At 42.9% G+C, this 14889-nt stretch overlaps 1 protein-coding gene across 1 annotated transcript; it reads right to left on the bottom strand.

The window, feature by feature from the left end:
• Positions 1 to 4040: 4040 nt before the first annotated feature.
• On the bottom strand, positions 4041 to 14787 carry atp6ap1a (ATPase H+ transporting accessory protein 1a). The gene is made up of 11 exons (XM_052056951.1): positions 14607 to 14787; positions 12794 to 12920; positions 11572 to 11646; positions 11034 to 11227; positions 10518 to 10558; positions 10347 to 10432; positions 9737 to 9886; positions 8734 to 8891; positions 8104 to 8154; positions 5065 to 5302; positions 4041 to 4826 (listed from the first exon to the last, which is right to left on the bottom strand). Exons 1-11 carry the CDS (start codon positions 14723 to 14725, stop codon positions 4617 to 4619), a joined length of 1449 nt encoding a protein of 482 aa, XP_051912911.1. The 5' UTR covers positions 14726 to 14787; the 3' UTR covers positions 4041 to 4616.
• Positions 14788 to 14889: the final 102 nt, after the last annotated feature.

Raw genomic sequence — 14889 nt, 5'->3', positions numbered from 1 at the left:
ATGGCCTTTATTTTGAACTAATTGTTCACAACACACCCAACATGACTCGACCTCTCGCGACATCAGTGCTGTTCAGTGGCTTGGTATGCCACTCCACCAGTATAATTGGCCCAGTACTGCATGAAATGTAACAATTTTGATAATGACTTGATTGAAGACACTCCCATGAAGCCTGCCTGTTGAGGTGGAGTCTCAAATGGTGTCGTGACAGCAGCTCGTTAAGGGCCTAATTTAGCCTGGCAATTTACATTTCTCAGAGCAACCAACGAAAGAAATTCACTTCCACACCAATTTATCTATTAAGCCTATTCCATATTTTCCAAAATTTGTATTAATTAATTGATGAATTAATTAAACAGTTCATTCAGCAATTAGTTTAATGGTTTCATAATTATTACATGAAAAAAAAGGTATACATCATTTAGAAAAAGGTAAATGTGAGGTGCTTTTAGAGGAGCCAAAGATGTTGAATGAGGTGAGGAAGGAAGTGCTGGCCGTTGAGTTCTGGACATACACTAAAAATAAAACAACTTGTATTTTGGGGGTCTATATCATTTGTTTAAGTTGGCACAACTTAAAAATTTAAATTATTGGCTTTTATCGCAACACTGTTTCTTAGCACAACAAAGCAAACTAGTTGTTTGCTCCAAAACAATTGTCTGATTTTTTTTTTTTTACTAACTTTAAGTTGGGGGTCCAAGATAAGGGACAACAGTTCTTTGAAATCTGATTTATTTGTCGTTAAATGCCGTAAAAATTCAAAAGTTTATAATTTTTGGCCTCAAGAAACTTGTTTTTTGCACTTCAAACAGTGGGGTCCCCAATCATTTTGCATCACCATTCGGGTAAAGCAGTATTTTTGATGGTGTTGATAAAAACAAAAACAAATGATTGGACATATAATTTGGCATTCTGCTCAATGTAGTAATAAGTGAGAGTCTTGTGCTTGTATTTATTTTATTAGCTGGTCTTATTTTTGTTTTGGTCCTTGTCATGCTAACTTCTTAAGGACAGGATTACGGAAACGTATTTTGTGACATTTTGACACTTCATTGCATCATTTGTGAGCCTCTTTCCCGTAGTGATGCATTTCTATAAGATGGAACTACATAGTATGCATGTTTTGGTGTCATTAAGTATAGTATACCATAGTGTAGTGTAATGCAGTGTAATTTTGTCAAGTACAGTGTAGTGCAGTGTCGTAAAGAAAAGTGTAGGCTTAACTTTTTTTACACGTCAATGACATTGAAAGAGGTTAGCTAAATTGTGATATGCAGAAGAGACTCAATCTTCACATTGCGACTTCCTCAGCAAAGAATGTGTTTGATTGTTTCTATCTTTCAGACTGGACTCGATTATTTCTATTTCCATGTTTTCTTCTAGGGAAAAGCAATCGTGTTCAATCTTGTACGTCGAGTACAAGGTTTCGTATCGGTTTAGCCTGAACTAACTGTGCCCCCTGTTGTTGGGTAGTAAAATAGTCAAAGCGAAACATAATTGCGGCTAACCTCAATGACTCATCGCCTCCATTAGAAAGCACAATGACAGGAGAAAAGTACCAAGATATACCCTGTATTACGTACGTAAACTCCAATTTTGACCTTGGGAAGTAATCTAACCAGTCCAACGCACTTTCCCAGCATTCGGTGCCACACCTTCATACACTCCTGAAAGGATTGTTCCAGGATCCGCCACATCTCCATCATCACGGTCATCCTAACGCTGCCCGAGTCTTCAAAATAAGTCACTTGACAACTCGCTCGAGCTTGTTAGAGTGTGTGTGTGTGTGTGTGTGTGTGTGTGTGTGTGTGTGTGTGTGTGTGTGTGTGTGTGTGTGTGTGTGTGTGTGTGTGTGTGTGTGTGTGTGTATTGTATACACACACACACTAACACACACATAGCAGCTTTGGCCAAAGCCTCATCATAATGCGACACTCACCCCCATTGGTCTCGTCAGTCCTGAGTACAGTCACGCAGTATATTGGACAATTGCGCCATCTACTGTTTCCTCAATTCAACTCGATTTACCGAGCTTTGAAAAACAATCATCGCTGCAAGTACAGTACACCAATATACGGAAGAGGACTAGGGCCGCGTGGGTTTTCTCCGGGTGCTCCGGTTTCCTCCCACATTCCAAAAATATGCATGGCAGGCTGATTGAACACTCTAAATTGTCCCTAGGTGTGAGTGTGTGTGCGCATGGTTGTTCGTCACTGTGTGCCCTGTGATTGGCTGGCAACCGATTCAGGGTGTCCCCCGCCTACTGCCCGGAGACAGCTGGGATAGGCTCCAGCACCCCCCGCGACCCTAGTGAGGATCAAGCGGTTAGGAAGAGGACTAGGGCCAATGAAGAAAGAAAAAATAAGATTGGCAAGATTCTCACTTTAATTTCTCACGTCAGAATTCTGAGATAAAAGTCAGTGAGAGATTAAAGTGGGAATCTTGCCAACCTTATTTTTATTTCTTCATTGGCCCTAATACTCTTCCGTACGAATAGAAAGTGCTGTACACCGAGTACAAAAATAGACACACAAAAACAAAGATAGTTGAAACCATGAATGAATAACATGAACACAATAAACACCATGAAACATTCAAACTATGCTGACTCGAATGCTGATTCTGAAGCCAAAGAACAAAAATGTCGTTTAAAACAAGTTTTAAAGATGGAGAGATCAGGCGACTTGCCTCATCATTACTGTTAAACATTAAGCAAAGGAAGGGAAGGGAAGGAAAAAGCTCCGCTTTGTCCCCCTCAGTGCCTCCAGTCGCGTCGAGTCCGTTGACCCGAAGCACCACGTAGGTGCGCATGGGTTGGAGAAGCAATCAGATAATGTGGGGTGACACCATTTAAAGATTTAAACACAAATAAAAGAATCTTAAAATGAACTGCAAAACGAACAGGGAGCTTGTAAAGGGAGGCCAGAATTTGAGTTACGTGCTCCCTACTACGAGCACCAGTTAAAAGGCGAGAAGCAGCATTTTGGACAACCTGGAGACGCTTGAGGGAGGACTAGTGTACACCATTTAAAACAAAACACATTTTGAAAAAGAAAAACAAAGCATAAATGGATGAAAGAGATTAAAAGATGTTAAAAGCATGAGTTTTAAGAAAGGATTTGAAGGATGTACTGTTGCGGATGTGTTGTGGGAGAGAGTTCCAAAGGGTGGGGTCGGCCACAGTGAAGACTCGGTCCCCCCAGGTTTTGATCTTGGTCATGGGGATGGCGAGGAGGTTTGCATTAGAGGAGCGGTGCTTGCGGGAAGGAGTGTATGGGTGGAACAAGGTCGGAGAGGTAGGAGGGGGCCTGATTGTGAAGGGCATTATAGGTGAGTAGGAGGAGTTTAAACTGAATACACTGGGGAACGGGGAGCTTTGGAGGTTTTTAAGGACGGGGGTGATGTGACCACGAGTGCGGATGTGGGTGAGAAGGCGGGCGGCGGCATTCTGGATGTACTGTAGTTTATTGAGGAGTTTGGAGGTTGTACTGTAGAGGATGCTATTGCAGTCATCACGGCGGGAAGACGTGGATGAGGGTTTGGGCAGCGTTGAAAGAGAGGGGCGGAGGCAAGAAATGTTTTTGAGGTGCAAGAAAGCAGTTTTGGTGATTTGGGTGATGTGTTGGTCGAAAGAGATTATGGTCAAAAAGGACACCAAGGTTGAGACGGTGAGAGGAGGGGGCAGGGTGGAGTTAAATGATGTTCACATTATAAGGCCTACTTACTTTTTACTATAAACATTTATTTTTGGGGTTATATCATTCTACATTTGTCACACTGTTGAATAAAACTGAAAGGATTATTTTATATATAAATAATTTTGAAAATGTTTAATGACTGCATAACTATAGTTATTGTCAGGACCAGTGATTTAAAACGGGCAAAAAAAAATTGTTGCCAGTCCGCGAACAGCATTTAATGGTCTCAACTGGTCCGTGACACAAAAAAGGTTGCGGACCACTGTTTTATGACACAATGACGCTTCATTGCTTGTGAATGTCAGTTTTTCACTCTCACCCTGAATGAAAATTATGAAAATAGACAAGGGAAGGCTCATTTATTATAGTTTAGTTTTTACACATAGCAGTATTGACTATGAGTGCACATGGGGTCTTATTAGACTAAAATTATATCATACATGTCTAATTTCATTTCACAGATACTTTTACTGACATTACAGCACCTTCACTTCAGTCATCCAACATTAAAGCAGTTGACATCATAAACATTGTACCCTTCTCACGGCAGTATGTATTCCCTTTGGTGAACACCGAGTGAACCCCCCCCCCCCCATACACACACACACACACACACAAACACCTTCACCAATAAATTACATTTCACATTCGAGATTTCTTTCCCCGTACGGGATTAAATTACTCCAATAAGCATCAATTTGTGCACATCTTTTTCCCCCCTCATGAATGACGATTACTTGAGCACAAAATACGGGGGGGGGGACAGACCTTAGTTTACACCACTAACCAAAGACAGATGCAGGCAGGGGGAAGGTGGAAGAATTCCTGTGAAATACAGGAGCAGGGACATGCTATTGTGTGGGTAGATGGAAAAACAAGAGCATGGTAACATGGTAGGCGTGTAGATGGATGGGAAGCCTAATCCGTCTGCGGCACAGAGATAGCTGGGCCTTTGGGGTCGTCAAAGCGGTCCATGGTATGGAGCTGCATGATCATGTGAAGGCCGTAGGTGAGCACTAGGACCATGAGGAGGCTGGTCATCAAGCCCATCCAGATCCCCGGCGAGAAGAAACCAGCACAGTCTGAGGCGTACGAGAATTTGCTGCCACTCACATTGAAGCCTTGAATCTGTCAGCACATGAGCACATGATTTATGGATTAATGTTTGGATTGGTACACGGACAGGAACAAAAAAAAATGTGGGACAAAAAATGCTGTTTTCGTACACTTGAAGCGTAAACATTAAATATGATGTGAATGTGCTACATGAGAAGTATACAGACATAAATATGTAAACAAGCAGTGAATACAACATGAATATGTTGGAAAAATGCTACATGACAAATAAATCGACATTAGATCTTACTTGGAAGTCTTCAAATGCAAGCCTCCACTGATTGGCTGGATCTTTGGATGAATGCGGGACGAGCTGTGGCCACTGGAAGCTGCTGATGGACTTGCAGCGGTATGAGTACTCAGCGGGGGCATAAATGTTCCTGCTGCCGTTAAACGTCGCTTTGGTGCCGTCGTACTCCAACTCGACGGCGTCCAGCGTGAACCAGCGACGGGCCGATACTGTGTAGTGGCGCTGGCTCATCGCAAAGCTGCACGGACACACAGAGCCTTTTACTTTTGACCTTAACCAGTCCTCCATTAAGCGCCTTCAGCTGGTCCAGAATGCCGCTGCTCGCCTCTTGACTGGTACTCGGTAAGAGGGAGCATATAACTCCTACTCTGGCATCCCTTCACTGGCTCCCCATTCATTTTAGAGTTATTTTCAAGATCCTCCTCTTTGTTTTCAAATCTCTGAATAATCTCGCGCCACCTTACCTCTCTGAGCTCATCCGCCCCTACACACCTGCCCGGCGCCTCAGGTCTGTGCACCAGTCTTTGTTAGAAGTACCAAGAACTAAACTTAGGCTCAGAGGGGATCGAGCCTTTTCTGCTGCTGGTCCTTCTCTCTGGAATGACCTCCCACTGAACATTCGGCAAGCCTCCTCGCTGCCCATCTTTAAAGCCCTCCTCAAAACTCACTTGTATTCTTTGGCGTTCAACTCAGCATGACTTAGATTTGTTCTTGATTTTACTGCTTGGTGCTTTCTACCGACTTTATTACAGATTCGTCTTATTGTTTATTGTGTATGTTAAATCGCTCCATGTACAGCACTTTGTATGCAGCGATGGCTGTTTGAAAGTGCTCTATAAATACTGTTGACTTGACTTTACTTGACCTTTTTTTTTCGTATAGTGTAATATAGTTTAATGTGCTGTAATGTAGTGTAATACAGCATAATGTAGAAAAGCTAAGTGGTGGGTCTCGATCGCTTACCCTGCGATAAACGGGTTCACACTGTAGTTATTCTGGACACACAAGTATGTTGTCGTGTAGTACAGTACAGAGGAGTTTAGTACAATGCAGAACAGTAGCATAGTACCGTACTTTCACGACTATAAGGCGCCATTAAAAGTCTTAAATTTTCTCCAAAATGAACAGGACGCTTTATGGTGCGGAGCGTCCTTTGTATGCGCCGAGTTCCAAAATCTGACTGACAGCCGACACGCCGTTTATATAGAGAAAAGGCGGAAGTGACTGTGGACAGGCATGCGGGAGAGAAGTCGGCCAATCAGGGAACGGTGGGCGTGTATATATACATATATGGAGAGAGAGAGAGAGAGAGAGAGAGAGAGAGAGAGAAGGCAGACGTGAGAGAGGACAAGGCATGCGGGGGAGAAGTCGCCAATGAGTGAAGAGTGGGCGTGTAAGTGGACGCTAAAGGGACGCCCGAAGCAGGTACCAACACCTGTATAGAGTGTGGCTATGTGCATTGTTGCAAAACAACTTCGGTTTTTGTTTCTAAGAACCCCCGAAAATAAATTCGACAAAGAGACACGCCTACGAAGCTCAGTTCAAACTTAAAGCCACCGGTTATGCTTTTGGCATGCGTGCCCATCTCACAGCAGCGGTGAAAAACCAAGTCAAGCAAATGAATTCTGAGTTTGCCGTTATTCCCGGAGGCTTGACTAAAGAACTCCAACCGCTGGACATCGGCATCAACCGGGCGTTCAAAGTAAAGTTGCGAACGGCATGGGAACAATGGATGATCGATGGCAAACACAACTTTACAAAGAGTGAGAGATAGCGCTGGGCGAGTTACGCCACAATACGCAACAACGAGAGGGAACGCGGCGTTTTTGATGGATTACGATACTTGCACAATTGTTCAATTCTTTCTACACACACACGCGCTGCCACCATGTTTCGCTCTGTTCTTTACTTTCAAATGTGGGAAAGCTTCACACGAGAGAAATGTTGACTTTGCTGTTGCTGCTCCTTCTTTCCGCTCGGCAATGCGTAGCAACTCACACTTTAGCATGTGATGTGTTCAGTGAGAACTGGGATGTGCAGTACTCTGCTTCTGATACAGAGGATGAGGACTTTGATGGATTTCTGGGTGGTGATTGATCGAAAAACGTGAGAACATTGTACGATGGCTAAATAAAATACACCCGAACTCAGTTCTGCTTTCGCTGCCTTTTTAAAAACGTGTTTTTAGCTTGTATCTGTATGTCTTGGCATGCTACCGTATGCTTCAAGCTAACGTGTTAGAGTGCGCGCATGCATGCCGTATGTTTAAGCTGGCGTATGTTTTACCACTGTAAAACTGCACCCATTGGTACAGTGCGGTCTGTCTATGTGTAAAATACAGAAATGTCACCCATTAATGAGACTGCGCCCAACCGTACAGTGCGTTGAATAGTCGTGAAAATACGGTACTTTATACCATCTAAATCAAAATGTAATACAGTGGTTCCTCGCAATATTGCGGTTTACCTTTGGTGGATTCGCTATTTTGCATTTTTTTCAAATGCAAGTTTGCGTATTGTTTTTTGATAGCCTTTTTGAGCCTTAAAACACACAATATAATCATGGTAAAATAAACATGTCCTACTTCGCGGATTTCACCTATTATTTTTACCATGTAATTCCCACGATAAACAAGGGAATAATTCATTCGTAATCTTATAGTATAGAATGGTACGGTATAACAGAAAAGAGTATAGTACGGTGCTGCACAGCATAGTATTACAAAGCTTTCATTCTGATGGCAGTTTCACCCTGAAAAAGATTATTTCATTTTATGGGGAAAGAATGTTAATGTCGCAGAACAGATTGTATTCCATCTTCGAGGTGTTACTCTACAGTTCAGAGTAGTAAAGTATTGGGAAAGTGAAGCTTCATGAAGCATATTTTTTACACCTCTAGATGGTGCTTTTGGTTGAAAAATATAGGCTAGTGCAATGGAAATCTACTACATTTACAAGAGTACCATCTTCAGCGGTCAAATATGCTTCATGAAGCTTAATTTATCCATCACTAGTTTAAAGTAGGTGTTTCAAGACTCACATCAGTTTGAAGTTGCGGTGTCCAAGAATGTTCTCGTAGTTAAGGGCCAGTCTAAAAAGAAAAGAAAAAAAAACCTCAACAACAATTACTATTATGAAAATCACAATCCCTAGTTCAAAATTAAAAGCCGCCTCATTGAGCTATTTGCTTCCCTCAACCAGCAGAGGGCGGAATCAACTCAGTCCCTTGTTGCCTGAAGGCTGCACACAACCCTTTTGAACATACTTAAACTCATTCAGTACCAGCCAATTCTGGACCAAGTCTGAAAAGACGTTTAAAAACGTCTTTGGGAGTGAATGAGTTAAGTGTTTTGCCGTATGTCCAAGAAGACTCTGATCGCCCCATGGGGAGAAATCAAGTTTTCTGAATGTGAAGATCAATAAGGGGGAATGGCTGTATTCAATCAGACCTGAAAGAGAAAGTACTACAGGAGATGAAAGGGGCACCCTTACAGGAATATTTGGCAAAGGCACCCAGAGACATGAATTGCGGAATTTTCTAGAAAATAGCTAAGAATAGGTTCAACAGGAAAAAAACAACAACAAATTGGCAAATTCATGAATAGCAAACCCCAAAAAGGAAGTTCACACTTTTCAAAAAAGTCAAGGCGCGCCGATAGCTTTGCCTTACCTTGCTTTGGTTTTGTCGCAACTGGAACCGTGCAGCTTTGGACGGACGCCCTCACCGAAGGTGGACGGGGTGAGGTCGTGTGACTCCCAGCGGCCGCTGCGAAGGATGCTGACTGACAGACCTTTAGCCCACAACAGCATGCAGCCGCTATCACCCTCCTGCGCGCGCACACACACACACACACACAATTGGAAATACTTTCCATTCATCTTCCGTACCGCTTGATCCTCACTAGGGTCGCGGGGGGTGCTGGAGCCCATCCCAGCCGTCTCCGGGCAGTAGGCGGGGACACCCTGAATCGGTTGCCAGCCAATCGCAGGGCACACAGAAACGAACAACCATTCGCACTCACACTCACACTCACACCCAGGGACAATTTAGAGTGTTCAATCAGCCTGCCACGCATGTTTTTGGAATGTTGGAGGAAACCGGAGCACCCGGAGAAAACCCTCGCAGGCCCGGGGAGACATGCAAACTCCACACAGGGAGGCCGGAGCTGGAATCGAACCCGGTACCTCTGCACTGTGAAGCCGACGTGCTAACCACTGGACTACCGGGCCGCCCAACTTTCCATGGTATTTAATCATATTTTTTTGTGTTCTTGACAGGTCTGACATTGCGCCATCTGGTGGCATTTTGGTATGAAGGAAGTCTCTTGAAGTGGGTTGAAATGAACGCTCACAGGAATGTCGAAATAAACGGTGCTTTGGTGCATCGCTGTGGCATCAAAAGACAATTGCAAAAGCTTTGGGAGGGGTGCCAATTATTGGCAGATTTTTTATATTCGGGGCTATGATTTCATGTCACAATTATCTGTGGCTCAGCCGTTGTCGGTGTTGACAGCACACTGGATTTTTTATGGTGAATTCTGAACATGGTGAACATTGTTCGGAAGAAACTGAATAAACCTAAATGAAAAAAGGTTACGTGTGGAAAAGAGGAAGAAAAGAAAATTATGTTTGTTACAAGTTTAAAACAAACAACAACAACAAAAAAGAGAGACCTTAAACTCCACTGGAGCGTAGACGCCAGCCTTCTCCTTCATTTTGCCCTGCCTCTCGCGCTCTCGCTCCCGATCTCTGTAGCCGCCTCTGGCCTGCAGCAGTGAGCGGCCGCCCACTAAGGCGGCCTCCATGGAGAGCGATGGTGACCCCTGCAAACAAAAACCACGAAAACCTGTCTCTCCTTCCGGCATTACAAATTAGCAAGTACTGTTATTCCTGTTGCTGTTTTTCGCCCGATGGAATGCCTAATGGAATTCAATGCGGACATGCTGTTAGGATGAAGAAAAAAAACAAATACAAAAACAAAGATGGACAGACTATGTTGCTTCATTGTGATATGCTCCAAACAATACACTCTCCTTCCCATTTGAAAAGAAGCATCTTTTTGTCCTTCCCTGACTCGATGTCTTATACCACAAATTTTAAGGAAGGGTTCTATAAAGGTTAAGAGCTGCAAAGGAGATGTGACTTTCTGGAAACCCCCCAGGTCACATGCTCAAAAACTGAGGTGCTGAAGAGGCGATCGATTGCTCTTCCTCAAATACCCGTATGTCTGTCACAGCAAATTCAAATCTGAATTCACTGCCATGTTTGGCCACGCGGGCTCACCCTAGAGGGGCGCAAGGCGGTGTAGATGGCCGTGTAGGGAACAGACTGGCTCTTCATCACACTCACAACCTGGCCAATCACCTCGTCTAAAGGAGGCAACAGGAACAAGCTTGTTAAAAAGTCTGCCATTTTTAAAGCAACGACAACCAGCCCGAGTGTAAAGTGACTCACCGTTGCCACTGAGAACTTCTTTGGCAGACATTAGATCTGACCTAAAAGCAAAACAAAGATACATTTTCACACTGGGTAGTCAAAACAACTCTCAGGGTGTGTGGGCGACCATCAGGTGTGCTGTCGGAAATGATTTCAATTGCACACACATCTGGACAAAAAAGTTACTGACTACAAAAAGCTTATCTTCGTTCATCTAGCTACACAAGCGACACATAGCGACAGGTAAAAAAAAAACAACAACAAAAAAACGTTGAACAGCTCTTCCACCAGAAGGTACAAAAGAATAGATAGCTTCATGTTCAATTCAACAGGCCCAGATTTCACATCGAGTAAGAAGATTAGTAAGTAAAGTTTTAGATTAGATCACCTTTTTATTCCAGCATCTATAGTTTCCTCTGGGTGTAATTTTTGTTTGGTGGTGTTTTGTGAGATTTTTGTGCCCCGGCTCAATGAAGGTTGTGAAAACTGCATTAGAGGAACAACCGCTCATTGAGTTGTAGCCGGTGAACTGACCCGATATAGTAGGGCAGTCGGAAGACGAGCAGCGCCGGCGAGGAGGCGTTGAGTGTGAGCTGGCTCAGCGTGTCGGGGTCCATGTATAGAGGGGAGGTTTCCAATTGCTCTTGCAGGAGACCAATCATTGCATTGGAGCCCGGCCATGACACGGTCGGAAGCACCAGGGAGGAGGACGATGACCTCAGTGCACTCTTCAACAGACAGCTGATGTTAGCATCTGCCACTCAAAACCCTGCACAGTGTCCCTGTCCTCTTTTAGGAGACATACTATATGATACACTGGTATTTATTTTTTCAAGAGTTGTCGGGAATCTTAATAGAAGCTATCAAATTAACCAATACAATGGATTGCCCAGTACTAATTTCCTTATTATTTCAAATGAGGAAAATCGCATCGAAATATCAAAATAAAGTTATTATTGTCATCATTGTTTTTACATACAAAATGCGAAGTGCAATTGCATGGTTCATGGAAAGTTACAGCAACATGAGGAGGAGGCAATGAAACACCTAAGTAGTAGTAACCTGAACCAACCTCCAGGTTGGGGAAAACGCTGTCCTGCTTATTTCCGAAAGCTCCTCCATACAGTGTGAAATCCTCCACGCTCATCTGGAGAAAAGACAACAGTGACCATCTTGTACATGTCGGCATATATTATTCCTGCAACCACGAGTGTACGTACGGCGCAAAAATTAATCTGGACGTGCTGAACGGGCGCTCTCTTTTAAACAAAACTTTTATGACCAATGACCTGATTTTAATCTTCAGTGTATTCTTTTATCAGAGACATGGCTTGGCACAGATTGTCCAGTTGTTCTCACCGAAGCTTGCACATTAAATTTTAACTCTTTTTTTTCTCTACCTCCCCATCGCTCCACTTCTTTTATTAGTGAGTCTTAAATCGATTTTACATACCGCTTACAACAGATCTTTAATATCTTTAATGTGCATGTTGACGACATCTCTGACCCACTGTCCAGACAATCTTTCAACCTTCTAAACTAGATTTTAAATGGCATGTCTCACAGCCGACTCACAACTGGAGACACACCCTGGATGTGGGGCTGTCCGTTGGCACGTCTTCTGTTGGTGACCTGACCACTCCTGTGTATATTTTAACATCGCCAGTTTTAATCAGCACGAAGACCGATGAGAACTGTTGAGATTTTAAGATTTTAAAGAGCACTCCTGCTGAAATTTTACCTGCACCCTGTGATATTATTAATGATTATTTTAACGGGAATGAAATCAACACTAGATTTAGTGGCTCCAATTTTAACTAGAAATTTAAAAATAAAGACTGTGCAGCCATGGAGAAATTATTTTATGAAGAAGTCCAAAAGACAGTGCTGGAGTGCATAGATTCTAAACATTCTAAAAGTCCCCACTAACACCGACAGATTCTCTCTGTTCGTGTCAGACCACTTCAGAAATAAAATTGATGTCATAAGATCCTGTTTTTTAGCTCATCAAAATGTAAGTTTCAATAAATCCGGACAGTCATTTTTACCGGAGGACACACTGTAAAGTTTTGTTTTATGTCTGCATGTTGTGTGTGTGTGTGGAGGGGATATGAATCTGTCTATTTTGGGTGAGGGGCAGGGGTCCTCTTTTTATGCTGTAATTTACAAGTTTTAATTGCACAGCACTTTGAGTTGCATTTTCTGTATGAAAGGTGCTACATCAATAAAGTTTGATTGTTTGGCAAGGACTGTTGTTTAAACATTATCAACAAAAGAATGTACAATGCACATACCTTGTCCTGAAGAAATAGCAGCACATTTCGGGGGCCGGTGTGGAGAGTTTTGTCCAGGTAACTGGTGAGTTGCTGCTGCCCCACAATGTGACCTGCTGCAGGGAGGGGCTGGTTTGCTTGGGGGGTCCTGTAGAAGATCCACGATCAGAATGAGAGCAGAAAAAGCACGATTGTCACAACCAACCGTTGTGTGATGCTTGATTCTTTCCTACACCAAAATTGTGTCCTGCTGCATGTTAGACCATCAAAAAAAAAACCAAAAAAGAATTGTTTGCGTTGATAAACATAAGACAACTCAAAACGCCATTGATGTCGGATGACTGTGCAGATTGGAACACAACAAGGTACTTTTGGTTTGGGGTGGATTTGTTTTTGAAAATCAATTTCAAATGTTTAACCATTTAGCCTATTGTGCAAAACCGAACAAGTGTAAGCGTATTATACGCAAATATAATGGTATCATATTTTATAGCATGGAATGCTTTTATTGTCCATCTGCAATATGTGTGAAACATACAGAAGGTTTAATTTCATTCACAAGGGCTGAAAAAAAGGGAATTCGGGAATAGTATTTTGATTATTAGCTCAGGGAATTGGAACTGCGAGGCAGAGGTGCAACCCACTCGCTCACTGCGCTGCGATGGAGAAATCGCGTTTCCCTGAATATTTAATCGTGCCCAGGATGCCCTTTTGACCCGTCAAATGTCAAATTATCCTCAAAATGAGAGTAGTTCGAGCGTGTTTTTTTTTTGTCTCTCCCTCTCCCTCGTGGTTTCGTTCTGACTTCCGGGTTGAGTGAACGCTGGCGCGTTTTGGCTGCCGCTGCTCAACCCGTATAGTTTTGGTTTTTTTTGTTATTGTAAAGTGTCGTTGGGTGTCTTGAAAGGCGCTTATAAATAAAATGTATTATTATTATTATTTTAAATGTACAGCTGTATTCTTATTCCACAAACACATTAAGCAGAAGACCATGTTTTTACAAGTGGGGCCACATGAAGCCTAATATGTTAAAATGCATTTATAAATTGTTTTCTCAACCCCTCTATACATCGAACAAGCAGCCTTTAGTTAGCCCCAGGAGTTCCCTTGGAGTCGCGCCTGGATTGAACCTATTGCAACTGCATTTTTTTCCTTTGTCTTTTAAGAGTCTGCCTTTTTTTAGTTTTACTTATGGTCGTTTAATAAATTAATAATTATAACTGTCATTTGTGCGGATATATATATATATATATATATATATATACATATATATATATATAGATAGATATATATAGATATATATATAGATATAGATCTATATCTATATATTCATTCATTCATTCATCTTCCGAGCCGCTTGATCCTCACTAGGGTCGCGGGGGGTGTTGGAGCCTATCCCAGCTGTCTTCAGGCAGTAGGCGGGGGACACCCTGAATCGGTTGCCAGCCAATCGCAGGGCACACAGAAACGAACAACCATTCGCACTCACACCTAGGGACAATTTAGAGTGTTCATATATATATATATATATATATATATATATACACACACACACACACACACGCACACGCACACAACACACACACATTTATATGGCCTCATGGTACGATTCATTCCCAAACAATTACACACAATCCATCCATTCTAAATTGCGCGATTCATTAAATGGCACGCCCGTATAATTTATGTCACACATTTATGTCTCACGGCGGACATCTGAGCGTTTTTCACATAAGGTTAGGTGTCAGGTGGCTTACACACGGTCGTTGCGCCACAACCCCCAGTCCCTTGCAGCAAAAACAGACATGCCAAAAATGAACAAACATTGACTCACCATTGGTGGGTCCACAAGACAAGCGGCACCTGGTCCTCGCAGCTGCCCAGCAGGACGAGCAGCATGACGAGGAGGGCGGCGGAGATGCGACGAAAGAGAAGCGTCCGGGTCGTCGCCATCTTCAGTTATCCCAGCGTGTGACGTCACGGGCAGTGGATGAAGAGACCGCGTCACTGCGCAATTTGGTTCGCGCAGCCGTCAAGTATTATTCCCCCCGCCCCTCCCTAAAAATAAACAAATAAATAAATAAATAAACAAATACACAAAACGAATAATGATCACA

This window comes from Hippocampus zosterae, chromosome 2 (genome assembly GCF_025434085.1).
Source record: "Hippocampus zosterae strain Florida chromosome 2, ASM2543408v3, whole genome shotgun sequence".
Classification (NCBI taxonomy): Eukaryota; Metazoa; Chordata; class Actinopteri; order Syngnathiformes; family Syngnathidae; genus Hippocampus; species Hippocampus zosterae.
The sequence above is the reverse complement of the archived record's forward strand: the minus strand, read 5'-3'. Positions and strand labels throughout refer to the sequence as shown.

Coding starts and splice junctions, on each gene's coding strand:
- atp6ap1a (XM_052056951.1), bottom strand. CDS start 14,725: ATGGCGACGACCCGGACGCTTCTCTTTCGTCGCATCTCCGCCGCCCTC. Junction 10,559..11,033: donor CGACTGCCCTACTATATCGG/GTCAGTTCACCG, acceptor TTTTGCTTTTAG/GTCAGATCTAATGTCTGCCA. Junction 10,433..10,517: donor AGAAGTTCTCAGTGGCAACG/GTGAGTCACTTT, acceptor TGCCTCCTTTAG/ACGAGGTGATTGGCCAGGTT.